General features: G+C 44.1%; 1 protein-coding gene across 2 annotated transcripts in view; it reads left to right on the top strand.

Moving 5' to 3' along the window:
* The first annotated feature begins 3,116 nt into the window (after nt 1-3,116).
* Spmap2l (sperm microtubule associated protein 2 like) overlaps nt 3,117-26,597 on the top strand; it is a 48,934-nt gene continuing 25,453 nt past the window's right edge. The window contains exons 1-2 of one of the 2 annotated variants that reach the window (XM_048446343.3): nt 3,117-3,972; nt 22,289-22,322. In XM_048446343.3, coding sequence (XP_048302300.3) covers nt 3,300-3,972; nt 22,289-22,322 — 707 coding nt within the window. In that variant the 5' untranslated portion in view covers nt 3,117-3,299. The remainder of the gene's footprint in view (nt 3,973-22,288; nt 22,323-26,597) is intronic. The other variant, XM_048446342.3, reaches the window with a different exon arrangement.

The following is a 26,597-nucleotide window of genomic DNA, read 5'->3' as shown; positions in this document are numbered from 1 at the left end:
GGGCTACAAAGACGGTCTGGCCTCACAGCCTTGACTTAAAAAGTTACAAGTTACCCTCCTTGTGCTCTGGGGCTGCATGCAGGATAAGAAAATATGCTTTTAGGTTTGGGAAGCCCAGAAAAATGCCAAACGCTATGCCCCTGGCCTCAGGTCACAGCCTGTATACCAGGAACTTTGAAGCCAGAAGTTTCCATGGTTACTCACTCCCCTCAGATGTAGCTTTTGTAACCTTTTTTTTTGTTGTTGTTGAAAGAAGTTTGTTGTTGAACCTGTACATATAAGCTATGTGAGCAAAGAAGCTGGAGAGAATGGAGGCAAGAGAAGTAGAGCAGGAGAAATTAGAGCAGAGAATTAGAGGATTGAAGTTGCAGAATGAAAAGAGTGTGACCTTCAGATCATGGATGTCTTTTTCCTTTAGAAAGATTGGAAATTTTCCTGAAGTCCTCACTGCTCTGAAGCATTTTTTTCTGCAAACTTGGTGAGTTCTGGGAGCTGGACTACCAGGCTGCAGCACCTGAGGTGTCCTCTGGCCTCCACATACGCAATGTGGCAGTTATACATGCACACACATAACATGTTATAAAATCTTTATGTGTTGAATGTTTTGCCTGCATATCTGAAAGTGTACTGTATGTGTGGCTAGTTTCTGCAGAGTCCAGAAGAGGGTGCCAGATTCATTGGAACTGGAGGATAATTCATTGGGAGCCATTATTGGGTCCTCTGCAGCAAGCAGTCTTTAAAAAAAAAAAAAGATGTTTGTATGTTTGTGTGCCTGGGTGTAGGTATGCACACCACATGCATGCAGGGGCCTGCAGATGTCTGAGGTATTAGATTCCCTGGAAATTAAGGACCATTGTAAGCCACCACGTAAGTGCTGGGAACCAAACCCAGGTCCTCTGTAAGAACAGTAAATGCTCTTAAGCACTGAGCCATCTTTCCAGGGCTGTAAGTGGTCTTCACTGCTAGACCAAAATGTAATCAGATCTTAAAAAATAAATTTGAAGCAACAAATTACCTGATTGATACATACACACTCTAGAATGAGACTCCTAGTTCCATTCCAGATAACTTTCACAAAAACGTTTTAATTTTCTATAGGTCAGTGAATTTAAGTACTCTTCATTTTTTTTAAATGGTGTCTTTAACCATACATTTTGACAGATGATTTATTCCTTAACATTTAATTCCGTCTCTTGAAGGTAAACACCAGACTGAGATGGCACCAATTCTGCTCTTCTTCCCCATACTATTATGGTCATAAAGATGAGTACTTTCCAGGCTTTCTCTCTCTCTCTCTCTCTCTCTCTCTCTCTCTCTCTCTCTCTCTCTCTCTCACACACACACACACACACACACACACACACACACACACAGGGGGGGGGAGGGGATGTTGAAAATATGACTCATCACTTAAGACGGGTACTGCACTTGCAGAGGATCCCAGTTCGGCCCCAGTTCAATTTCCAGTTCCTTTGGCAGCTGCTAACTGCCTGTAATTCCAGCTCAAGGCGATCTGATGTTCTCTTCTGGATTCCATGGGTTCTAATACTAACAAGAGCACAAACCTACACAGGCACACACATACACATAATTAAAAAATAAAAGTAAATTTTTGGTTTTTCAAGACAGGGTTTCTCTGTGTAGCCCTGGCTGTCCTGGAACTCGCTCTGTAGACCAGGCTAACCTTGAACTCCGAGATCTGCCTACCTCTGTCTGCTGAATGCTTGTATTAAAGGCCTGGGCCACCATCAATCAGCTAAAAGTAAATATTTTTAAAAGACACAGAGAAGTCGGCACCTTGACTCACCCCTATAACCTATCACTTGAGAGGCCGAGGCAAGAGGATTGCCACAAGTTCAAGAGTTCGAGACCAACCTGGACTAAATAGTTCCAGGTCAGCTTGAACTGCAGAGTGAGCTTGTCTCAAAATCAATCAATCAAACAAACAAACAAACAAAAAAATGTTGGGGACAAAAGATATGATGGGAGGAAGAGGAGAGAGAGACACAAAGCCACAAAATAATCTTCCAGAGGTATCACTATGAATAGATCAGTCAATAAAATTGTGCTGTTCACAAGATTAATTATATGATTAATAACGTCTGTAGTGGCACAAGCTAGGGGTCTTGAAATAATGCAGTCTAGAGATCTTGGTCAAGTTTGTGTTCTTTGCCAGTTAAAGAATTAAAAGGCAGGAAAATCTGCAGCGCAAAAGATAGCAACAGAGGAACCTCAAGTATCGCAGACAGAATCAGCAGTTGAAGGACGGCATTTATTGGAGATGAGGAAACAACATAAGTAGACAACCAAGGAAAAGACCCTCGGCAAAGTAGTGGATTCAGGAAGCTGAAAGTCCGGTCTCTTTCAGAGGTTGTGGGGTTTCAAAGCCCCTGAAGAGTTTTCTTCCCTAATTTAGGTCAGTTTGAAGAAAGTGAGGATGGTTGACTGGCATGTCCTGAGAGGTCGTGAACTTGTTGAGCCAGCCCATCAGTCTACAAAGCCTAAGTTGTCAAGTTTAGCCTAAAGTCAGGAGGGTGAGGATGACGCTGGCCATCTTAGAAGTTGGCCATCTTTCTTACCTAGTCAGGGCTCCTCTCTCCCTATCTGTCTGCTAACAGTTCAACTCCTAGTCTCACTTTGATAGTGGGCCTCGGAACGGCACACAAGCTGTCCTTGAATATACGGATGCATTTAGACGTGTTTCGTCGAAGTGTTTCGTTGGGCAGAATTTCATGTAAAGAAAAGGCTAGTGATCTGGACTATTCTGACGGACATTAAGCTTGTAATGTCCTCCCCCTTCACAACCTTCATTTTGACTGCTGAATTTTTACTAGAAACCGATTGCTTTAGTGGGGCGGGGCGGGGGAGCTGGAGGGTGGCGGGGGGGATAGTAAGACTTAAAAATCTATCCACTCCCAGTCTTTGTAAAGTGTGTGGAGAAATCTCGGAAACCTAACCAGTCAGGAAGCAGAGAAGTACAGCGAGTTGTTGAGTCTTCTCCCCTCACACCAGAAGCAGGAGCAGAATCCCGCCCTCCAGGCTTCCTGTCTCCTGTGCGGCAACTAACAGAGGCGCACCCTAGGCTAGCAACGCGTCTCCATAGCAACCGGAGAGCCAAAGCGCTGAGATGATGGGCGGGGCGGTGAAGGGCGGGGCTAGGCGTCCGGGGGCGGAGCTGAGTCTGTCCGGGCCGGGACGAGGGCGGCCCCAAATCTCCGGTCCGCGCCGCGAATTGTGCTCGGGCGGCAGGCTGACAGTCGGACAGTTCGCGCCCTGGGTACCCGGAGCTTCTAACTGAAATGGAGGAAGGAGACTTCTCAGGTTCATCCGTGCTGTCTGGGGTGACTGATGGGCAGAACACGACAGAAACACACACACACTCGGAACTCCACCCGAAGCCCCTTGTACTTAGGCTCCTGGAGGTGAAAGAACTTGGGAATGAAGTGGTCGAAGGGGGTGAGAAGGAAAGACAAGAAGAGGACCATGGGTATGAAGACTTCACCGTGTTCGGTGAATCCTCCAATACTCACAAATCCCATGATGCCTCCACATCTTCCAAGTCCCGCAAGACCAGCGATCCTCCTCAGTCCCGCAAGACCAGCGATCCTCCTCAGTCCCGCAAGGACAGTGAACCCCTCCAGTCGCGCAAGGACAGCGAGTCCCTCCAGTCCCGCAAGGGCAGTGAGTCCGTCCAACCCCGCAAAGGCAGTGAGTCGGTCCAGACCCGCAAGGGCAGTGAGTCGGTCCAGTCCCGCAAGGGCAGTGAGTCCGTCCAGTCGCGCAAGGGCATTGAACCCCTCCAGCCCCGCAAGGCCAGTGAGCCCCTACATTACCGCAAGGGCAGTGAGCCTCTTCGGTCACCGCAGGTCCACGCGTATGGAAAAGGAGACTTGCTTCCCAACGCAGTGATTACGACCTCCCCATCTTTGATAGCCAGATACCTACCGCGGCTCCAGCTGGCTTCCTTGAGCGGTAGGTTTAGCCCCAACCCCGCCGAAATCCACCCATCTAGAACTCAGGCAGGAGTCTGGTGAAGAAGGTTCACGAGTTTAAAGGAACTTGATTCTTGTGTCGTCTACTGCTGCTTTGCAGCCACCTCTCTTTGTACTTCAAGGAACTCCAATGGGAAACTGACACCCTAATAATGACAGAGCCACCTCACCACTTCCAGGATTGAACCTAGTACCTACTAGGCAAGAACTCTCGCCCCGAAAGCTCTTCGACTGAGCGCACCAGTCTATTCTGCTAGGTTACATCTCAACCAGTCCTTATTATTTTTTTGTTATATGATTTCTCTTTTTATTTATATTTCTCTTTTTTATATGATTTTTTTTTTGGGGTCGTTATATGATTTCTCTTATTCACCACCTAAAGACAGGTCCTCAAAGGGAGGCTGTTTTTGTTAGCGTTTGGGGCTTGGGCCCAGGGGAAATGAAACATTCAGAGAACAAGTTCTGGCAGAGTGCATGTAACTGTTCATCGTCCGCCCAGTCCTTCTCAAACTTACAAGGTAACAAGGCTGGTAGGACATGAATAAAAAGGTCCTTGCTTTTACCACTTAAGCCCACTTCCAACTCCTCCATAGAGACTGTTGGCACTGGCCCTGCAATCCTGTGCTCACACTAGGCATTGCTTCTCACCTGGCCTCAGTTACATGGCTCATCATTCCAGCCACCCCCTTACCACACGTCCTAACACATCACTGGCTCTGCTGGTCACCACACTCCTGCCAGAGCTCCAACCCTGGGAAACACCAGCAGCAGTCTATATGCCCCCAGGAGTTGACTCTTGCGATCCAAAATTGCATTATTGTACTGATGGTTTTATTTCAATTTCTTTACTATGAATTGTAATTGGCACTGAGAACTCTCTGGCAGACTCCCCTTTATTTACTGGTAAATTGGTTTTCCCTGGGGCTAAATGCATTCTTTCTCCTCCTCCAACCTTCACACTTTTGTCCTTCACCCAGTGGGAGACTTTACCTCCTACTTTCCCCCACATCCCACTAGTCTCCTAAAGAACTCTTACACTTGTCTCACTGCTCTAGTGCATCGTTTTCTCCTTTTCTAATGAATTAGTCCCATGAGCAAACAGACTAGTAGCTTGGAATAACCTTTGACCCCATGCCTTCATTTCCTCCTCTTATTACCTTCTTAGCTACCTAGGTGGGTCTCTTTTCTCTTTTACTTCACCAAAACTGCCTCAGCGTGCCGGTCGGTGGTGCACACCTTTAATCGCGGCACTCGGGAGGCAGAGGTAGGCAGATCTCTGAGTTCGAGGCCAGCCTGGTCTGAAGAGCGAGTTCTAGGACCTCATCATCCCTACATGCGAGCCGCTGGGCTTCTCATTCTGATGCTCTTATTGGGACGATTTTAGTTTTCACCCCATCTGAGGCTCCCCCTGCCCCCAGCTATCCTCAACTGTTGTGCCATTTCAGAATGGTTTTTAAGCACAGTCTCAAGCTATGCCCAATATTTTGAGCTCAACCTTGAGTCTCCTTTTATCAAAATTTAGCTCAGAAGGCACCATTAACCCATTGACTCTACTGATCTTCTATTATGTGCCGCCAGTCTCTGACTTTCTGTCCCTCCTTACCTTATCTTCTCTGACATTCTGTCTCTTCTTACTTATCGCTGTGACCCATTTTTGTCCCTGTGCACCTCTCTCTCTCTCTCTCTCTCTCTCTCTCTCTCTCTCTCTCTTTCTCCCTCTCTCTCTCTCTGCCCCAGGCTGATCCTTCTGCATCCTCTTAGAACTGGGATTACAGGCATGTGCTGCCATGCTTCCCTAACCTCTCTGGTGTAGACAGATATTACAAGAGGAAGATAGACAACTATGTGGATTGGTCTCTAAATTGGTCTCTGCACATCAAGTGGTCTCTCCACCCTGCTTAGCAAACCCAAACAACATTTCTAAACACTTCAGAAATCCTTGTCTGTGTTCAACTTTCGTTATTTCCTTATATCCCCTTCTTCCACATCACTTAAACAAACACACAGCTGAGGTTGGGGAGTGGGTGAGAGGATTCATGTAAATATGGAGACCTGAGTTCAGATCTCAGCACCTATACCATTAGTGCAGCTGTACCCTCCTGTAAACAACAGTGCAGGGGGCAGGAGGAGGAGACAGACAGAAGGATCCCCTCTCTCAAAGGAATAAGGTGAAGAATGGTAAAACAACACCCAGCTATCATCATCTGGACACTCACACACAATGCACTCACACACACATGCAATCACACACATATGCACTCACACAACGCACTCACACACACATGCACTTACACACATGCGCTCACTCACACACACATGTACTCACACACATGCACTCACACACACATGTACTAACACATATGTGCACGCACATATGCACTCACACACATGGGCACTCACACACATGCATTCGCACACACATGCTCATGCATATATAATATAAGCACACGCACATGTACTCATACACACACATGCACACACACAGGTACTTACACAATGCACTCACACACAATGCAGTCACTCACACACATGCACTCACACACAGACACTCACACATACACAAGCACTCACACACATGCACTCTCTCTTGCTCTCTCACACAAACACATGCACTCACACACACATACACACACAGGCACTCACACAATGCACTCACACACAAGCTCTCTCTCTCTCTCTCTCTCTCACACACACACACACACACACTCATTTTTTCCTCTGAAGTCCACTACAATACTGTACCTCTAAGTAACCCCTTTCTTCAGCCAATGGTGAGTGAACCCCTATCCTCAGACAGTGGTGGGCAAACTGTTTTTAATGTCTATTAATGGTCATTTCTGACTTCTATCTGTTGGATCTCATCTAACTTTAAAATTTTTTAACTAGTGTGGTGTGTGTGTGTGCACATGCGTGCACTAATGATGTATGGATGTGGTGTGCATACATGCCGTGGTGCTAGGGTGGAGACAGGGCAAGTTCTTAGGGTCTATGTTTATGTAGTTCTGGGAATCAAGCTTAGATGAGACACCAGGCTAGTACAGCAGCCCCCACACGCTGAGCCATCTCACCAGCCCCCATCTACCCTTTCTCTGATGCATCATTGTGGTCTTCTCTTTCTTTCTTTTTCTTTTTTTCTTTCTTTATTTATTATGTATACATCATTCCTTCCATGTATGCTTAAATGCCAGAAGAGGGCACCAGATCTCCTTATAGATGGCTGTGAGCCACCATGTGGTTGCTGGGAATTGAACTCAGGACCTCTGGAAGAGCAGTCAGTGCTCTTAACCTCTGAGCCATCTCTCCAGCCCTGGTCTTCTCTTTCTTGACTGTTCCTATTTGACACACAAATATTACATGACTACTCCACCTGAAAACGATCACGAGTCTTCCCTAGCCCCGTGGACCCTTCCCTTCCAGGTACCACTCTATCTCTCTGTTTGACTTTAAGGGTGCACACACACACACACACACACACACACACACACACACACACATCCTCAAAATAGTTGCCTAAAAGTCAAGATTTCAATATTCTCTTTTTCTTTCCTCTTGAGAACTAGTTTAAGATTTCATTCTGTTCACCTAGCTAAAGCTGGTTTTGTTGAGGTCACAATGATCTCTGTCCTGCCAAGAGCGAAGGTGACCCCTTCATTTGACACATTTCTTTCTATCACGGGAATCTTCCTTGTTCCCTGGAATACTAATACCTCTGCTGTCTTACCTTGTGGATTCTTCCTGACATTTCCTTTGCTCGGAGCCCTTCTCTTCCCAGCCTTTATGTTGAAGTTACTGATGGCTTTATCCTCTCAGATTCTTCTAGAACTCCCTTTATTCTCTGGATGATGTCATCAGTTCCATGGCTTAATTGCCAGTAGCTTCTCAAATTATTTATAGCTTTTACTTCTCCCCCAGAACTCAATTATCTGGTCTTCCTTCTTGACTGCCCACATGAAGCTCACTGTGTCAAACTGACAGCTCTGAACCATTAGCACATCCTAACTCTGAATTATATTCCATGACCCTTCCCTAGCATCCAAAGTATTACTGTGTGCTGTTTTTAATCTCTTGCGTAGTTCACCACAGTGGCCTCCAGGTGGCCCCCTGCTCTGTCTCTACCCTCCAATTCATTGTTCGCATCCGGATCGGGAGTTGTCTAGAAAACATATTACAAGCTTATTTCCTGTTCTCAACCATCCCAGCGGTAGTTCCCATCTTACGTGGCGTGTGATCTCAAGGGCCTAACAAGCCTCACTTGGTCTAGTCTTGATCATTAACCTGAGTTTTGTTTTCAAGGTAAGCTTTCACGTAGTCCAAACTGGCTCCAAACCCACGCAGCAGAGTGTGACCTTACGTTTATATCCCTCATGCTTTCACCACCATAGAGCTTGGGACTACAGGCCTGGACCACTGTACTTAGTTTACGATGGGCGGGGATGGAACCCAGGGCTTTGTGTAGGGCAGATAAGCACTCTCCTCCCCAGTGGAGCTACCTCTCCAACTCACTGACCTGATCCTGAACTTGACCTAGCCAGTCTCTAACTTCAGGACTTCCATTCTCCTTATTGTTTTGCTCTCGAGGCACATGAGCACCGTCTCCTTCCTCAGAGTCAATTTTCTTCTGCTAGGAGACTCTCAAAGTATGTGTTCCCTCCTCATACAAAAAAATATTAGTCTTTGGCCTGCTAATTTTCTGGAAAACACATATCCAACTCTAGTATATGCCTCTGTGTTTAGCTCTTTACACTCTCACGAAGGCAGAACTGAGTGATTTTCATTGGATGAAGAAACTCTTCAGTGACTTCAGGGTCATGAAATCCAGTGTATCCTTTGGTGCCTTGGGTGTTGTAAAAAGATTCAGGGTTAATACCTGTGAGGGATGTAGAGCAGGTTTTGGTACATGGTAAGTGTACAGAAGACACTAGCTGTGGGAATGTTGATGCTACCTTATTTAACCTCTTGGCAGTGTTCCGTACACTTAGCTATTCCTCTCTTGAAACAGACCTTCTGTCCTCTCTAATAGTATAGTCACCTTAATTTGTTCCTTGGACTTGTTCACTGACTCCTCCTCCCCCACTGGATTCCCAAATTTTAATATGCACCCCCCAATACTGCATCTTATTTGTTTGCTTAGAGACAAAAGATTAGTATGTAACTGAAACTGGCCTGAATTCATGATCCTCCTGCCTCAGGCTCCTGAGGGCTGAGATTACAAGTGTGTGCCATCAAGGTTAATTTCTTTTTCTGGTGTTTGAAATAGAATAGGGTCCTTGTGATGAATGCGCTATGCTTGAAACCTAGATGGTACACAATGTCAGAATTTATTGAGTAAAAATAAACTTATGATTGGAAGTATCAGTTTCACTGGTTGGACTTGCCAAGTAGTCTGAGTTTCTCTTTATAGATGGCCATTGGCAAGTACACCTTCTTCTCTCCTCCTCCTCCTCCTTCTTGTTCTTCCTCCTCTTCTTCCTCTCCTTCCTCTTCTCTGAAAGAGAGTATCTCTGTGTAGCTCTGGTTGTTCTCACAGAGATCTTCCTGCAGAGGCTGGGCGCAGGCTCGGGTCCAGACAGACAGTAATCAAGCAGGCTGCATCAGGAATGGAGAGGATCTGGATGATGTCCTGAGACAGTCGGGAGTTCTCTGTCTATTGGTCATTGGATGCACACTGTAGGGACCCCATGACAGGACGTGGGTTTGTGTCCATTGCCAGGTTAGATGTCCTGTCTTTACGGGGTGAAGTGTTATACTCTTCTCTAGTCCGCTGTGTCGCAAACATATTTTTGTTTCTGACACGGCTTTAACGTAGTCTGTTCATGTGTTCCCGATCTACCTTGGAAAGTTTACAGGCAATGCCTCTGTCCTTTAAGAACTATTTGTTATTCTGGGCTTCACGGTCGTGCTGAACACCTGATGTCTACACGGACAATGATATACAAAGCCTTTGCCTCTGCACTCAACACAGAACCCAATCCTGCTTGTAAAACAGAGTCACCTGGGCAACATACAGCCTGAAAGCCACGGTTCTTACACAGTACAAGGTAACTTAGAGCCATGCGCCGGTTAATCACGGCAGTCTTCAAGCACGGGAGACAAGCTCTCTCCTGGTGAGCCATATCTCTATATCCCCTTCCACCTTTATGCGGGTTCCTTGGGTCAAATCAGGTCATCAGGTTTGCATCAGATGGCAGGTGAGCCATTTTCCAGCTCTGTAATGTACTTCCTAATGGAAGTCTTCATTTCCTCCTAACCCTGTTCTTCTTTTTATCCCGTCTAAGAAAATAGCATCCAGTTGCCTGCACTAAAACGATCCATTCTTCCTAGATTCCTTCTCCCCGACTCACATACACAATTCCGTCAGCAAAAGTTCTGTTAGCTTGATTAAACATTCCTGAAATCACTCCTCTCGCCTGCTAACGCCCACCCCAGCTATGGTTATTCCTCATCTGGATTTCTACTTTGACTTCCAGAATAGTCTTCCTGTTTTCATTCTCATGCCCTGAATGCCCGTTGTTACCCCAGCTAGGGTAGATAATGAAAAACCCAGCTAGGGTAGATAATGAAAAACCCACGTGGTGGGGCTGGAGAGATGGCTCGGCGGTTAAAAGTACTGACTGCTCTTCCAGAGGACCCATACAGAGACCATTTGGTGTTAATGCGACTCTAGAAGAACACCCAGAAGATTGCTGGAGAGTACAGTTAGCAATTAGGAAGATGTGTCACAAACATGCCCAAAAGCCACTCTGATGGAGGCAGTTCCTACAGTGTGGTTCCTCTTCCCAGGTGACTCTAGGGATGTGTCCAGCTGACGGCTGAAGCTAACTGTGATCATGCGCTTCTCTGTCTGCCCATCGACGTATGCGCTCATGCCTTCCTCGTTTGAGGTTGCTTATATGAAGACACACAGAAACATGCTCCAGGGCGGTGCATCTGTCTTAAGACGAACAATGAACTCGGGGAGGGAGGTAAACACTGGTGGAGGAAGAAGGAGAAAGCACAGCAGAGTTCCATTCTGCCACTGCAAGCACACTGACTAGCTTTTCTCAACGCAGCCGGCCCCTCTAGCCCCAGCACGTAGCACTCTTCGCGGTAGAGCTCCTCCTTGTCTTGTCCTCACAGGTCGCCTTCACCTTGTAGGTACTCGGGCGTGGACTTCATAGGAGGCAGGCACGGGCCGGTGGAGATTTCTTCTGTGCTGAAGAAATTTCATCCTCTTCAGAAGGATTTATCTGAGCCTGCCTAGGTCCTGAGCGTGAGTGCCTGGAAGCGCCCCTCCAGAAGGTGGCAGTCTTGTTCACCGATGGCCCAAAGCCTGGCGCCAACAGCCCATTTGTCAGCTGTAGGCTGCTATGCTAGAAGCAATGGGATTCAGTGCTATGGGGTGTTGTTGATTTTTTTTTTAACTCTTTTACTCTTTAGGGGGCCTTCCACCCAGCTCTCAAATAAACACATGAAGTCTTATTCTTACTTACGAATGCCCGGCCTTAGACTGGCTTGTTTCTAGCCAGCTTTTCTTATCTTAAATTTTCCCATCTACCTTTTGCCTCTGAGTGGCTGGGTGGCTGGTCCCTGGTGTCCTCTCTCCTCCTCCTTTTTTTTTTTATTCCTTAATCCTTTCCCCAGATTTCTCCTCCTACTTATTCTCTCTGCTTGCCAGTCCCACTTATCCTTTCTCCTGCCTAGCTATTGGCTGTTCAGCTCTTTATTACACCAATCAGGTATTTTAGACAGGCAAAGTAACACAGCTTCACAGAGTTAAAGAAATGCAATATAAAAGAACGCAACACATCTTTGCATCGTTAAACAAATGTTCCCCAGTATAAACAAATGTAACACATCTTCCAACAATATTCTACTACAGGGGAGTAATTATTCAAACCCTGGAAATGGAGTGATGGAGCTCGAATGTTCTGATGGCCCCTTGTAGAAAGATGCTTAGTCATCTTTCTGGAATGTTCTGACAGTCCCTGGTAGGATGATGTGCTCAGCCCTCTAGCTCCAGATCCTTCCCATAGAGCAGAAGCAGAATCCTTCCAGGTTTGGAGGCCATCAGACCCAACCACAAGTCTGCCGTCCTTCCTCATTACTGTTTCCAGCCAACCTTGCCTATGACATTGCTGTGCCTCTGACCCAGGTCCTCCACAGGGCTTCCTTCATGTAACACTGTCTTCAAATTCATCTTCTTCTACATCAGTGAATATCTGGTACCTTCTTATCCCTGCCCCCGTCCTCAATCCCCCAGTTCACATATCAGTTCCTCTCTAAAAGGTACTTCCCAAATTCTTCTCCTTAAAGTAGGCAATGTCTTGGCTTACATCATGTGTACTAATTTCCATCCTGAACCATTTACTCAACACCTTTCCATCTGTCTATTATGTTAAGCTACATGAGGACAGGACAGGGACTTTAGATTCTTGGTGTTTTCTATTCTATAGCTTGGAGGAAGCGGATGAAGGAGTCTTCTATATGGACATTTCTAGCATCTTCTAGATTTGCTTGGTAGCTGCTGAGCTTAAGTAACTTGTATCCATTGAGTGTTTTAAATATTTAACAGCGTTTTGTTGTGTCTTCAAGAGACTCCATTAGAGTAAGCACTATGTGTCCCCATTTTACAGATGAGCTAATTGGGACACAGAGGAGTCCAATGACTAACCAGAGGTTATGCACACAGCGACAGCAGATACTGAACTGGGTGATAAGACCCCACAGCCTTTTCTTCGTCATTCCCCATTCTCTTCCTCACTGCATGGGGGAAGTCCTGTTACAAGTGCTAGGAGGGACCTAAGGGTAAAGATGAGAGGGAAGGAACAGAAAGAGCTAGGCACATTAAATGCTTGGCCATTTTAGCGTTCAGTGTTAGTGTTAGTGTCAGTGTTAGTGATGGCGAAGCTTACTTAGTACTTCCTTACAGAAGTAAGACCTCTTCTTGACTGTGCACACTGTGTGCTATAAGAAATATCAAGGTGAGCAGAGTATTTCCTAAGACATTTACTGCTGCTGGAAGACTGGTTTTCAGCAGTGTCTGAGAAACTGGAAAGGAGCTACGTACGCACACAGGACACTTTTTCTGAGGACCAAAGCTTAATTCTTCATTTCACTTTCTCTCGGCTGGATGTTCTTCATTGTTCTTTTTCTGTTCTGTTCTTCTACCCTGATGTTTGCTTCCTTCCTTCCTTCCTTCCTTCCTTCCTTCCTTCCTTCCTTCCTTCTTCCTTCTCCTCCTCCTCTTCTTCCCAGTTGTTCTTCTAGATCTTTCCTGAAGTTCTCCTTTGGCTTCTTCCCAGATGATTCCCTTCTATTTCTTTTCTGATGTTTTTACTTCTATATCTTTCCCTCTCCTTCCTCTTATTTTTCTCTTATCCTTTCATACCTCTAAATACAAAGATTTCCACACAATGAAAGATTACCTCACAGCCAAGTTACATGGTTTCAAAAAGCAAATTAAAATCTTTACGTAAGAAGAAATCACATAAGATCCCAAGTTACATGTTTTTCTTAGAAGCCCACAGTAGTCAAACATTTTTCTTTGTATTAATTTTCCCACCATAATATCTTCACCCCAAAGCAATGATTCTTTTATAATTGATTAACCAAGTTTTAAGCAAACTAAGTGTATTTTAGCCAGTTTCTTCTGCAGGCAGGAAGCTGTTTGCGGTTTCAGTGCAGCCGATACCTTCAAAACTCTATTCAAGTGGTCAGCTAACAATCTATTTTTCTTTACACTCAATAGGGTCATTTAATTTCCTTTACGGCCTTATTTTTTCAAGGTGAATACTGAGGCCTGGGATTAATTCTGTAAGTTACATGACCACGGAACTCTGGCCTAACTCTGTGTATGGGGCATAATTGTTTCCTTTGATCATCGGCCTGTTTTCCTTGTTCTTATTTTCCATCTTCTGTAATTGTCATAGCTAACAAAGGGAAGGTGACTTTTAACCTGTATTTGTCTTTTTAGATCTCTTATCAGAGCAATTGGCAGAATAACCTAACACATTTTCCTTATTTTCTTTGCTGTCTTGGCCACCTGTATCTTTTAGGCTACCTCAGAACGTTCAATTAAATCATAGATTTAACAAATCGTCATTGTTTCTGTAAAAATCACCTTCATTATGATCTGCAGTGAGGAGTGGGATTTTTCCAAGGACAATCACACTATCCTAGATACAGCGGGATCCTTTCACACGGTAACCACACCGTATCAAATACAGAAAGAACCCAGCTGCAGCAAGCAGGAGAAAGCCCAGCAGAAGCCAGAGGCATCTTAGAGACAGTCCTGGGGCTTTGCCTCTCCTGGATGGACCCAGAGTAGCTTTGCTATCCTCTGGACTGTGTTCCACAAGTTCCATTGCAGATCGCAGCTTCTCTGATGAGGCTACTGGCGATTTACAGGACAAGAGATATAAGAAAACAGATGAATTCTTAACAGACTGCAAAGTCCAGAAAGTGACATGGACAGTCCCTTAATTACAACCAGACACACTCAAATCTCTCTCTCTCTCTCTCTCTCTTTCTCTCTCTCTCTGACACACACACACACACACACACACACACACACGCACGCACATCTTTGTTTATGTTTTTGGTTCCTGGCTGCACTGACGGATCTGAGGCCTAGGACTGGTCCAAGGATGCATGGATCAACATGCAAAGTCAACTTAGTTGATCCAAAACCTGTAAACACACTTGTAGTGACTGAACTGGTGGGGCAGATCTGGACTTGCATGGGAGACAGAGGCACCGCAGGGACAGGGAAATTTTTTTTTTCAAACAGGGTTTCTCTGTAGCTTTGGTGCTTGTCCTGGAACTAGCTCTTGCAGACCAGGTTGACCTCGAACTCACAAAGATCACCCTTCCTTTCTGCCTCCCAAGTGCTGGGATTAAAGGCGTGCGCCACCACTGCCCGGTGACAGGGAAATGTTTTAGGGCCAGGGAGCGAGGCTGTGTTTGTGCCGCAGGTCCACAACTAAGAGGAAGAGCTGGGCGTGTAAAATCTTCCCTGCCTCCCCCAAAGCAACACTGCTGATTTTGAGTCATGGCTACACACATCCTGGGTGTTCTAGCTGGAGCATTCAGTTCTGAGGGGAGAGAATTGAATGTCCTTGGGAAGAGCACTAACCCAGGAGGCTGGAAGTAGGAATTTGCTCTTGGCCTTTCCTTAGTACATTTGCTGTCTAAGGAGTGAGGTGGGCAGACTGACCAATCCTTATGGTGGTGACCTTCACTATTTAGACTTTGTGGAGTTTTTGGTTTGTTATTTATTTATTGGCTTATTTATTTGGTTTCTGGTGTTTTGTTTTTTAAATAAAGTCTACAAAACTCAGTCTAACCTCCAGCTGAACTCCTCCCCCCAGCCTCCCAAATGCTGGTTTTGCAGGTGTGCATGGATACTGCAGCTGACCTCTGTGAATTATGACTCAGACAAGGGCCTGCAGAGAGGCTGTGCATCAATACAGTTGTTTCTCTGGATAGATTGCTGCCAAAGTGTGTTCAGCAACGTACTCTTGAATTAAATTTTGTTGCCCATTTAAATATATAAGCTTTTAGAGAGAAAACAAAACAGGCAAATGTGTGTTCATAATTGGGTTTATTTAGCTGCCCACAGGAGACTAAAATGACACGTTAAAGTCACTGACACAGTTAGATATTTTTCTTTTCCTGCTTTTTAAAAACATCCAGTACTAGCCACAAGTTTTCTGTTTTCGAAACTCGTTTTTGAAAGAGTCACACAATTATATAGTAGGTAATAATCGTGCTCTCCCCTACTATCCCCCTCCAGAATAGGGACTGGTGTCCCTTGCCTCATCTCCTTTCTAATTTTATGCTATAGTTTGTTTGTTTGTTTGTTTGTTTGTTTAAATTGTGGTCAGCACTCGAGTCCAGTTAGTGCCGCCCATATGCTCTTGACCATCTCCTGGGGCACGAGCAATCTACCAGTTTCCCATTCCCAAGCAGAGTACTGTCCCTCCCTCAGCAGCTGTCCACTCCTAATACCTCCTCTGATGGCATCTTGGGGGCCCCTCCCCAGCCCACGCTGGAACTTTGACTGGCTTGGCGTTGTGCCGGTCTGTGCAGGTCACCCCAGCTGCTGAGTGACTGTGTGAAAGAGCCGTGTGATGCCCAGAAGCCAGCCTGTGCCAGCTCTCTTTCCCATCTGCTCCCATGCTCATCCTGGGTATTGGGTGGTTGGTCTAGATAAACCCCTCACAACTGAGTGATCAGAGTTCCGGCCTTGGACCAGTTTTGGGTCTTTGTTTTAGCCTCTGCCTACTGCAAAACGAAGCTTCTCTAACCAGAACTGAAAGCAGCACAAATATATAAAGTTTTCTAATGTGGTTTGACAGTATGGTCATTTAAAAAAACAGCAGCAGCTTCCACCTTGTGCCCATGGTCCCCTCAGCCAGGAGTTTCTGAGCACGTTTATAGTAGCAAGCATGGAATAATTCCTATAAAAGAGGCCTCAGATCTCGTCAGAGAGCAGTTGTTACCCCCACAACCCTCAGGCCGCTATTACCCTAGTGGGAATGCCTTGTCAGGCTGTTTGGTGTTGTACAAAAATACTTATTTCTAGTATTTCTTGAGAAAGGTCTTTTCGTTGTTGTTTGCTTTTTCTTGTTTTTGTTCTTGTTTTTTGAAGGCACGGTTGGCATCACTAGCATCACTTTGAAGAGCTGAACACACTTTTCTCAGGGTACATGGGTTTTTATTTTAGAAATCGTCAAATATACATGCTCAAAGAGTCTTATAGTGAATTATCATGAATCTATCATGCAGGTTCAACAGTTAGTAGTAGGTTTGGGAATCATGTTGGTTTCTGTTTTGTTTTTGTTTTTTCAAAACAAGGTTTCTCTGACAGAGTCTGGGAACTTGCTCTGTAGAGCAGGCTGGCCTCTGATCCAGGATCTACTTGCCTCTGTCTCCTAAAAGCTGGGATAAAGGCACATACCACCACTGCCCTATTTGGAATTTTAATTTAGGCATTTTCTTCACTGCCTCCTCCAAAGTTTGTTCCCACCTTACAGGACAAATTTGTGCTAAAGAAAATGATAGACGCCACGACATTTCGCTCATACATACCTCTGCTTGCTAAGGATTTAAAACTTCACAATAACTATGCCATTATTACACCAGTCAAAAGTCAGTAATTTTCCTAATGATATCTAATATTCACAATGAATAGTCAAGTCTCATAACTGTCTCAAAAATGCATTTATTTTAAAAAGTCATACATGGCAGTGCATGCCTGTAAGTTCAGGGCTAACCTGGGTCACCTAGGCAGATCTAGGTGTGTGTGTGTGTGTGTAATACATATATAATATATTATATGTATCATATATATAATTAAAAAAAACCCGGCCTCAAACAAATTTTTAAAGAGTATTTTTATCCTTTAATTGTTCCACAGATAATTAGGGCACAGATAATTTAATTAGGACACAGACTGTTTCACACAGGACAAATTCCTTTCGGCACCACGTGCTTCCTTGAGACTCACACTTGGGGTGTCACACTTGATGTCCGACTCTTCCACTGGTGGGGCATCCAGGCTCGATGAGGAGCAATCATCCCGACCCCTCCATGAGTCCCCAGTGACACTCTTTTTCATTGTCTACATCCCATTGTGTGGCTGAGGGAGATGGGGTGCTTGTAACCCTGCGCTCGAGGCTGCTGCTGGAAATTAAGCCACAAGCCATCAGAAGGCGTTCATGTGACAGTTGAATTCTCTTTTCTTCACTCTACAATCTTCTATGCTTTGTTCTGCTGTGTTCTGATGTTCTGAAAATAAGTTTTCAGATGAACCTGGTGGCGCATGCCTTTAATCCTAGCACTCTGGAGGCAAGAGGCAAGTGGATCTCTGCGAATTCAAGGGTTAATTTTCTAAAATGGTTTAAATTTCTTCTTTCATTTTGGTAGGGAGCTCTCTGCAGTCCTTTTCTTCCATTTATTCAAGGTAATCCGTTTTCCTTGGCCGGTGCCTATTGGTAATAGATCATTTAGAAGAAACTGCTCAATAGATAGGTTCTTGCCGGGACTTCTAGGCAAGGAAACCTCTTTTATAAAAACGTCAGTGAAGGCTCTTCCCTGGTAGTACATTGCTGGGATCTTCCTCAGTGTTCCGAGTTTAATTCATTTCACGAACGAATCAAGAGTAACCTAATTCCTGTCTTCTGGAATCCCAGGGCCCAGCACCCAGGCCAGCAGGCTTTCAAGCTGTGACTTGTTTCAAGGTATCCCACACCCACTTCTGGCCTCCCACTTGGCCCATACATATAAACTTTGATGAAGAAACAGAAATTCTGTTCATCTTTCCACGGTCAACACTACTTTAATCTGTGCCTTGCACAACTCCTTTAAGATCTCATAGGGCACATTTTTACGACGTCAATATGTCAACATTTGACGCAGCGCGCCGCACAGGGCACCGCTCAAACAGGCCCCGCCTTGCTCCCCGCCATAACCGGGCGGCCCCCGGCCCGGGACCGGGTCAGCCCCATGTCTGCGAAGCCCCTAAGGGCGTCCCCTACAGGACGAGCGCCACCCCCGGGCGCTGCCACCAAAGCTTCTCCACGGGAGGGGCGTTCCAAAACTGCACCAGCGCATCTCAGACAAGGGGAAAGGCAGCGTGCCCGAGGTCACAGAGCTTCTCCTGTGTGCACGGGAGGGAAACGTGGAGGACCAGGGCGTTGTTCACCCAGACCTGCACAGCGCTGTTGGCAAACCGGTACAACCCTTGAACGTGCTCCGGGTGTTTGAACTCCGATGATCTAGGAGATGGGTGGGCGTGCGTCCGCGAGGTGTTAGGGATGAATAATGATCAAAATACATTGTATGCACGTACATTATTGTCAACGAACTAATAAAATATTGTAGTACGAAAAAAATCTGTCAATGAGAGACTAAAGTAAGTGATAAAGTCCTTGCAACCCTCCCAAAGTCAACCCCATTTTAATGCAGTAGTCCTTCTCTTGTCCACAGAGGAGACCTTCGAAGGCATTCTCCAAATATCTGAAACCACTTATAAATATAAGTATATAAATACAACGGTCTAAAACCGTTATAAACGCATGTACAGTATGTTTTTTTAATGTATAAATACCCATGATAAAGCTTAATTTATAAATTAGGTGTCGTAAGTTTAATTTATAAATTACTGAACAATTGCAACATGTTATAATAAAAGTTATTTAAAACTTACAAATTATCGCCTTCTAGAAGTTTCGATTTATTATTTTCAGACTTCCGTTGACTGGAAACCACCAAGAATGAAATCAGGAATAGAGAGGATTTCTGTATTAAGCAAAGCTAAGGGGTGTGCTGACTGTGGCAGAATGTTCCAGATGACACTGTGCTGGACTTTACTATATAGTCCACTGTTTCGTTTTTTTTTCTTCTTCCTCCACTAGTGTTAACTCCCTCCCTGAACTAATTATTTCTAACTCCCTCCCTGAACTAATTATTTCTCTTAAAACAGATGCACCTCTTTGCAGCACATTCCTGTGTGCATTCATATAAGCAACCTCAAATGACTGGAAGGCACATGCACATAAATTGACAGAAATAGAAATAAGGGCATGTTCACAATTCAGTTTACCCTGCATTCTTAACATTTTTTAATCTGTAGAAATTTAAACAGCGTCTTAACTTATAAATGTTGGGAATGAATAATGGTTTCCATTGCTAGATCCTTACAGTTTGGGCACCGTGCTGTACTTAATGCATATGGTCTTATTTAATGTTCCAGTACCTTGTGGACCCATTTCACACACCACACCACCAAGTCACAGAGAGCCGGACACGCTCAAGGTCAGAGTTTAGAGTCGGGATTTGGCTTCAGGCAGTCTGACTCCGGAACCTTGCTTTTAGCCCTTTAACAATATTGTAAAAGCCCCAGATATGTATTTGCTTTAAAAATACTGTGTCTGTGTCCCACCTCCAGAGATTGTGACTTAATTGATCTGGAATGTGGACCAAGACCTGGAATTTTTAAATCCCAGGTGAGTCTGATCTGAGACCATTTTAGAAATGTTGTTTTACGTGGGACATTACCTAAAGCTGGCCACTCCAGAGCTATCCCATCCTGCCAACGAATGAAAGAACCTCAAAAGTGAGGCTCGCTAGGAGACACAGCACGAAAGAGGATAGTTTGTTACTCATTCCGATTCCCTGTGTTCACAAACTCTCGGTTAGGACTGGTTCAGCATTATACTGACACTGACTGATGTGTCTGAAGCTGAAAACTGGTGTAGGCTAGGAAAAGCCGTAGACTAACTGCTGTGACTTTCCTAGACAACAGCACAACAGAGTCATAAACTTTTCTGCAGTCAAAAGGAGTCTAGCCTATAAAAGAACAACTAAAATTGCCTGAGTCCATTCTTTTTCGACTCCTCCCTCAGGCTGCCACCTCCTAGAGAGGACAGGTACTTCTATCTTCCCTGTGTTCTCTCATAGGAGCCAAGTCTATCTATCTCTGTCTGTCTGTCTATCTCTATCTGTCTGTCTGTCTGTCCGTCTGTCTGTCTCTGTTTATCTATCTGTCTATCTGTCTCTCTATCTATATCTATCTTTCTATCTCTGCCTATCTACCTGTCTGTCTATCTCTATCTATCTATTTATCTATCTATCTATCTATCTATCTATCTATCTATCTATCTATCTATCTCTATTTATCTACCTGTCTGTCTATCTATCTATCTCTGTTTATCTGTCTGTCTATCTATCTATCTATCTATCTATCTATCTATCTATCTATCCCCCTCTCTTTATCTCTTTGATATACACACAGACCTATCTATTATCCTCCTATCTGAAAGAGAAAAACTGCATCTCACAGAACTTAATCCGATTGCCCAAGATCATGTAGTTGACAAAGTGACAAAGTCAGGGTTGGATCTGTCTCTTCATGGTGCCAGCGTGACCTGCTCTCCTTTTCAAACATTCCCAAGTGCAGAGTGTGCTCTTTCCGAGCCTTCAGATGTGATTAAAAACTCCCACGCAGAGACTCTGTCTGGAACAGTCTGTCATTATGATGCCCATTTTGACAGGTCTCCGGGTACAGTGACCCTATAATCAACCACATTTTTCTACCAAAACCATGAATTTTCATTTGCTGAATCATATCTCCTGGTATGGTACTGATATCTCAGATTTACCAGTTTCTTCCTGTCAAAGACACCACACTGAACATTTTTATGCACGAAACAATTTCCTTAAGGTGCATTTCTAGAAGCAGGATTGGGCTGCGCTGTCCCAATGTACTCTTTATCACGTGCTACCTTACACATCTGCCAGCTGTGCACAGGATGCGTGTCCTTTCGCCCTCTAGCACATTGTCCTTTGTAAAAAAAAAAAAAAGTTGCTGATCTGATAGCTTTAAAAAAATCTGTTTTTTATTTACATTGCTTTGATTATAAGTAAGGTTGATAAGAGATAAAAAATAAGTAAAGTTGATTTTTTAAGTGTTTTTGGCCTTTCATGGTTGTTCATATTTGAATTTAACTCATACTCTTAGCTTATCTTATTCTTGGCACATATTTTAGTATGATTCCTATTCGTCCTTTGATAGTCTTCAGATACTAACACCATCTGTTTAGCATTTTTCCTACTTGCTGTCTGATACTTATTGAATATTTTGATTCTTATGTAGATGTACATTTTTCACACGCAGTTAAAATTGAAGTCAGCGTATAGAATAACAGCTGCATTGCTGCATCCTCATGCGTTGTTTCTGTTGCTCTCCCTCCCCCATTCTCCCTTCTCCCCAAATCCACTTGCAGGTCACATATAGTCTTTCACCCTCTTTATCCTTCCTTAAGACCTCTTTCCCTTCCCATCTTTCCTTTCTAGTTTTGTGATATATCCCACAACCACACACATCTATAAAGTTAAAATTTAGCATAAACATATGAGAGAAAATGTGATCTTGTCCTTCTGATCGTAGGCTGCTTTGTTTAATACAATTCTAGTTTCACTCATTTTTCTGCTAATGCAATTTTTTTCTATAGCTGGATAATATTCTTTTGTATACACAGAAGTTTTAAGTTTTAAATATTTTAATCTTTTTGGCCAGCTTCAATCCTAGAAGATTAAAATCTGGTGATTATATGTTCTATTTTCCTTCCAGCCCAGCTTTAAAAAACTTGAATCTCTTGATTTGTGTGTGTTTTTCTTAGCACATGGCATGATATATTTAACTTCAATATTATTCCCCCATAGTTACTTTTGTGATCTCTTTTGATTTGTGATGATATCCTGATATCTTTAATTCCTGTTGAATCTAATTTTTTGCTCTTATTCTCTTTTAGCACAACCTGTTTCCTGTGACCTTGTAAGGAAATGGTAAGACCAAGGAAAATACTGTTATCACACCTGAAATGGTGCCCAGCACAGCTGGAGGCCGGACTCCTGGAGAATTTGAGAGAAAGCCAGATCTTTCAAGGAGTCTCCGTGCTTTCCCTCTGTGATAGGCCCTTTTAGAATCTGGGTTTCTATGGGAACAAGAAAGGTAATCTGGGAATGTAGTTTCATAGTAGAGTATTTGCTTAAAACCAAAACGACCACCAAAATAAAAAAATAAGCATACACATAAGTAAGAAGGGTCTGGAGAGATGGCTCAATGCTAAGAGCACTGACTGCTCTCCACGGGACCCAGGTCAGATTCCAGCTCCCACATGGCAGCTCACAACAATCTATAATTCCAGTCCCAAGGAATCCAACATCCTTTTCTGCTTCCGCAGTCACTATACTCGTGGTTCATAGACAAACAAGCAGGCAAAAACACTCATAGGCATCACACTAAGAAAATAATAAAACAGTAAGGAGGGAAGGAGAAAGACCCAACTAGACGTGCCTGGGCTACTCGTGGTTGGCTGCATGGCAGACTTCATTTTCCAGGGCTCTTAGGAGTCCGCACTGGCAACCTCTTGTCACGGATTGCACAAAGCTCCAGGTGACTATATCTCAATCCTCCTTGCTTCAAACTAAGGTACGGTAGCTAATGAAATAAACAAAAGCCTTCAATGCAAAAGGAAAACAGTGTGTATGTAATCATGAAAACAGATGCGAAGCCCTGCTTTGACTAAGAGGAATTTTAGGAGAGTACAGAGTTGAGCAGTAAAGAGAAATACTGAGGGTCGATGGCGGCCATTCATGTGGATGAGACGTGAATGACACCACATTGTAATATTACCTCCATTCTTTTAAAAAGTAGGTTGAAACCATTCATAGTTTATTTATAATCACAACCCATTTACTCTTATGCTTATTATTTAGACTTACTTTAGTCTGAAAAAGCTGTGGTTTTTTTTCCTCTTTTTTTTTTAAGATAGTAAATATTCCTACCTTTTTTTGTGTGTGATGCTTTGTGGTTAAAAAAAAATATTTTCTCACAAGAAACCTGAAAATGGAGATGGAGTAGCTTTGTGGACTAGAATTTACTGAGAGCAAATAAAATCCAGAAAGCATGCATTGCTTCCGTGGTTATACGGGAGCTGAGAGTTAGGGCTGGTAGAAGTAGTGCTTAATGAGTATTCCTAGGTTTTCTTCAAAAGTCTTCATGGTGGCACTTGCCGATAATCCCATCATTTGGGCGCTACAGGCAGGGAGGCCACCCCTGGGTATAAGCTGAGTTATAGGCAACCTTGATTGTACAGTGAGACCCTGTCTCAAGGACAAAACAAATGCATGAAATGCGCAGGGCTTTAAATAAATGCTCCCCTCTGAGCATGAACAACCTACTCTGTGGCTAAACAGGCCATGAGAATAGTTTATAATAGTTTATACCTACGTTTTGTTGTTGTTGTTTATAGCATTTATTTATTGTTACTTGGTGTGTGTGAGTGCTTGCATGTATGTGTGTAAAGCATGTACACGTCTGTGGAGGCCAGAAGAGAGCATCAGATGCTCTGGAGCTGGAGTTACCCGTATGTGAGACTCACTCTGCATACTGGGAACTGAACCTGGTTCTCTGCAAGAGCAGCAAATGCTCTTAACTGCTCAGCTATCTCTCCAGTTGTCTCCCTGGCCTTGGGTCTTTGTTTGTTTGTTTTCTTCCTTCACAAATCACAAGCTTTTATACTTCTCTATTTTCACACGGGTGTGACAAGATTCTGTGAGGTAACGCTCCAGAAAGACAGGGAGACAATGTTGATCCTTCACAGGTAGCGGGGCATGGTGGCACAATCCTAGAATCCTGCAATCCCAGCTCGTGGAGAAGGGGGCAGGAGGATCAGAAGTTCAGGGTCATTTTGGGTAGTACACAGAACTTGAGGACAGACCAGTCTGTCTGAGGAGTAGCTATGGAAACACAGTGCACAAAACATAATACAAACCGTAATACTAACCACACCTTTGCAGGGAATTAGCCCATGCCAGAGATTGCTTCCCCAATTCCAATAGAAAAGGCCAGTTGAAGTGTATTCTACCAGTACGTTCTGAAGAATTTTGTTGTTACGTTGTTCCTCATAAACATTTGTTAATTTTAAAATTAAGGGCACAGGTAAATTTTTTCTTTTTTCCTTTTAAAGACAAAATCCTGCCTCTGCCTCCCTGGTGCGGGATTACAGGCCACTGGGACTAGTTTTGGTCAGAGTCTTCTATGGGTACGAAGCGATATATTGGGGTGATGTGATCCAGAATTAAATCTGGATTTTGGCCGGTTCAGCAGTCATATTATGGTTACTGTAGAATTCCATCTAACTCTGGAATGTCCTCAAGACCCTAAACTCTCATTGGTACCTCTATAGATTTCTCCCAAGAGTTTCCACCAAGCTAGAATAAGTTAGGCTTGAGAGACTGAGAATGCAGAGAGGTTAGTTGCCATGAAATGGGGACAACTGCGTGAGTCTGGAATGTGGGAGGTAGGAGAGAAGGGGCCCGAGTGGTGGGAGTGGAGGGGACGCATCCTTCTGCTGCCCTGTAACCTGCATTTGATCTAGCAGCTTTCTTGAGTGACACAGCAAACTCAAACGATCTCAAGTGTATCGTCATTGGATTTATTGGTAGTCTCATGGTTTTGCTTGTAGAACAATTACCTAAGTCTATATTTTAAACAATTAAATGCCTGCTCAGCCAGCACTTGTTAAATACAAGACGCTGCACTAAGTCATGGTGGTGAGAAGGAAAAGGAACATGTATGTACCAAGTACCCGCTTCAGGGTTGCAGGATGACACGCACATGGCATTTTGGGATGGATCCATCCATCTCTTCTAATTATTTTTACTCTGGCTTCCTATTGCTTTCAGATAGGACCTTTGAAACTCGTTTCCTCTAAAATGGAGTGATCAGTCTGAAAAATCTGTGTGATTATTCGTTAGTCAGATGCAACCTGGTCAGCATTGGTGCTGACCATCCTACTGGAGACATGACCTCCCCAGCACAGGCTCCCATTCCCTTCATTTACTTAAAAAATAATTTATCACTTTTGTTTATCTTTGGGTGGGGACACCGTGGTGCTGTGTATGGAAATCAAAGGATAACTTGTCAGAATTGGTTCTCTCTTTCCCACACATGGTCCCAAGGATTGAACTCAGGTTTGTCCGTAGCGACTTTACTCTCAACAATCTTGCTGGTCCCTTTTTTGTTTGTTTGTTTTGTTTTTATTCCCTTTCATATTGCCAACTAACATATTATATGCTTGCATTATTTCATTTATTGCCTTTCTTTCTTGACCTGAGTCTGTTTTAGCACCAGTGAGTATCTAACCCAAGGATGCTCCTGGTTTATAAAAAGTGTGGAGTAACAATTTATTGAATAAAGACTGGCATGGTGGTGCATACACCTGTAATACCAGCCCTGACGAGATAAAAGCAGGAGGATTGTCTTGAGTTAGAGGCCAGTATTGGTTTCATAGCAAGACATAGTCTCAAAAAACCCAAACCAAAAGGAAAAAAAAATATTAAGTGGATGAGCTAAGTCATTTGGCAATAAGAAACACTAAAATAGGCCAGCAAGATGGCTCAGTGGGTAAAGGCACTTGCTACCACACCCAAGCATCTGGGTTCAAGCCCTGAGATCCACACAATGGAAGGAGAGAAATGACTCCTTTAAGATATACTCTGACCTCCACATATGTATTGTAGACCATGTACTTCTTCAGATGTGTGTTCTTTCTCACACACTCAATAAATAAAGAAGTAAATAAATACATGTAAATTTTTTTCTTTGGGTTTTTTGAGACGGGGTTTCTCTGTAGCTTTGGAGCCTGTCCTGGAACTAGCTCTTGTAGACCAGGCTGGCCTCGAACTCACAGAGATCTGCCTGCTTCTGCCTCCCAAGTGCTGGGATTAAAGGCATGTGCCACTACCGCCCAGCTACATGTAAAAATTTTAAAGAGACCCCAAAACACAGAAAAGAGCAGGTCACAGTAGTGACTAATTATTGGTTTAGAAAAAGCTGTATGATTAGAGGAGCAAAACTCTCAACACACACACACACACACACACACACACACACACACAAAGAGGCAGAAATGCTGGTTACCCTGATACATTACACACTGAGCAGAAAAGAGAGCATGAGTTCTGTGTCTGCATTAGAATTCTCACTGTGGCTACAGCGTGGGGAACGGGTGGGCAGAGGGCATGTGTGGAGGCAGGGGACAGAGAGATCAGTGC

Source organism: Myodes glareolus, chromosome 8 (assembly GCF_982192425.1).
Source record: "Myodes glareolus chromosome 8, mMyoGla1.1, whole genome shotgun sequence".
Taxonomy (NCBI): Eukaryota; Metazoa; Chordata; class Mammalia; order Rodentia; family Cricetidae; genus Myodes; species Myodes glareolus.
Note: the sequence above shows the minus strand (reverse complement) of the source record. Positions and strands in the feature narration are given on the sequence as shown.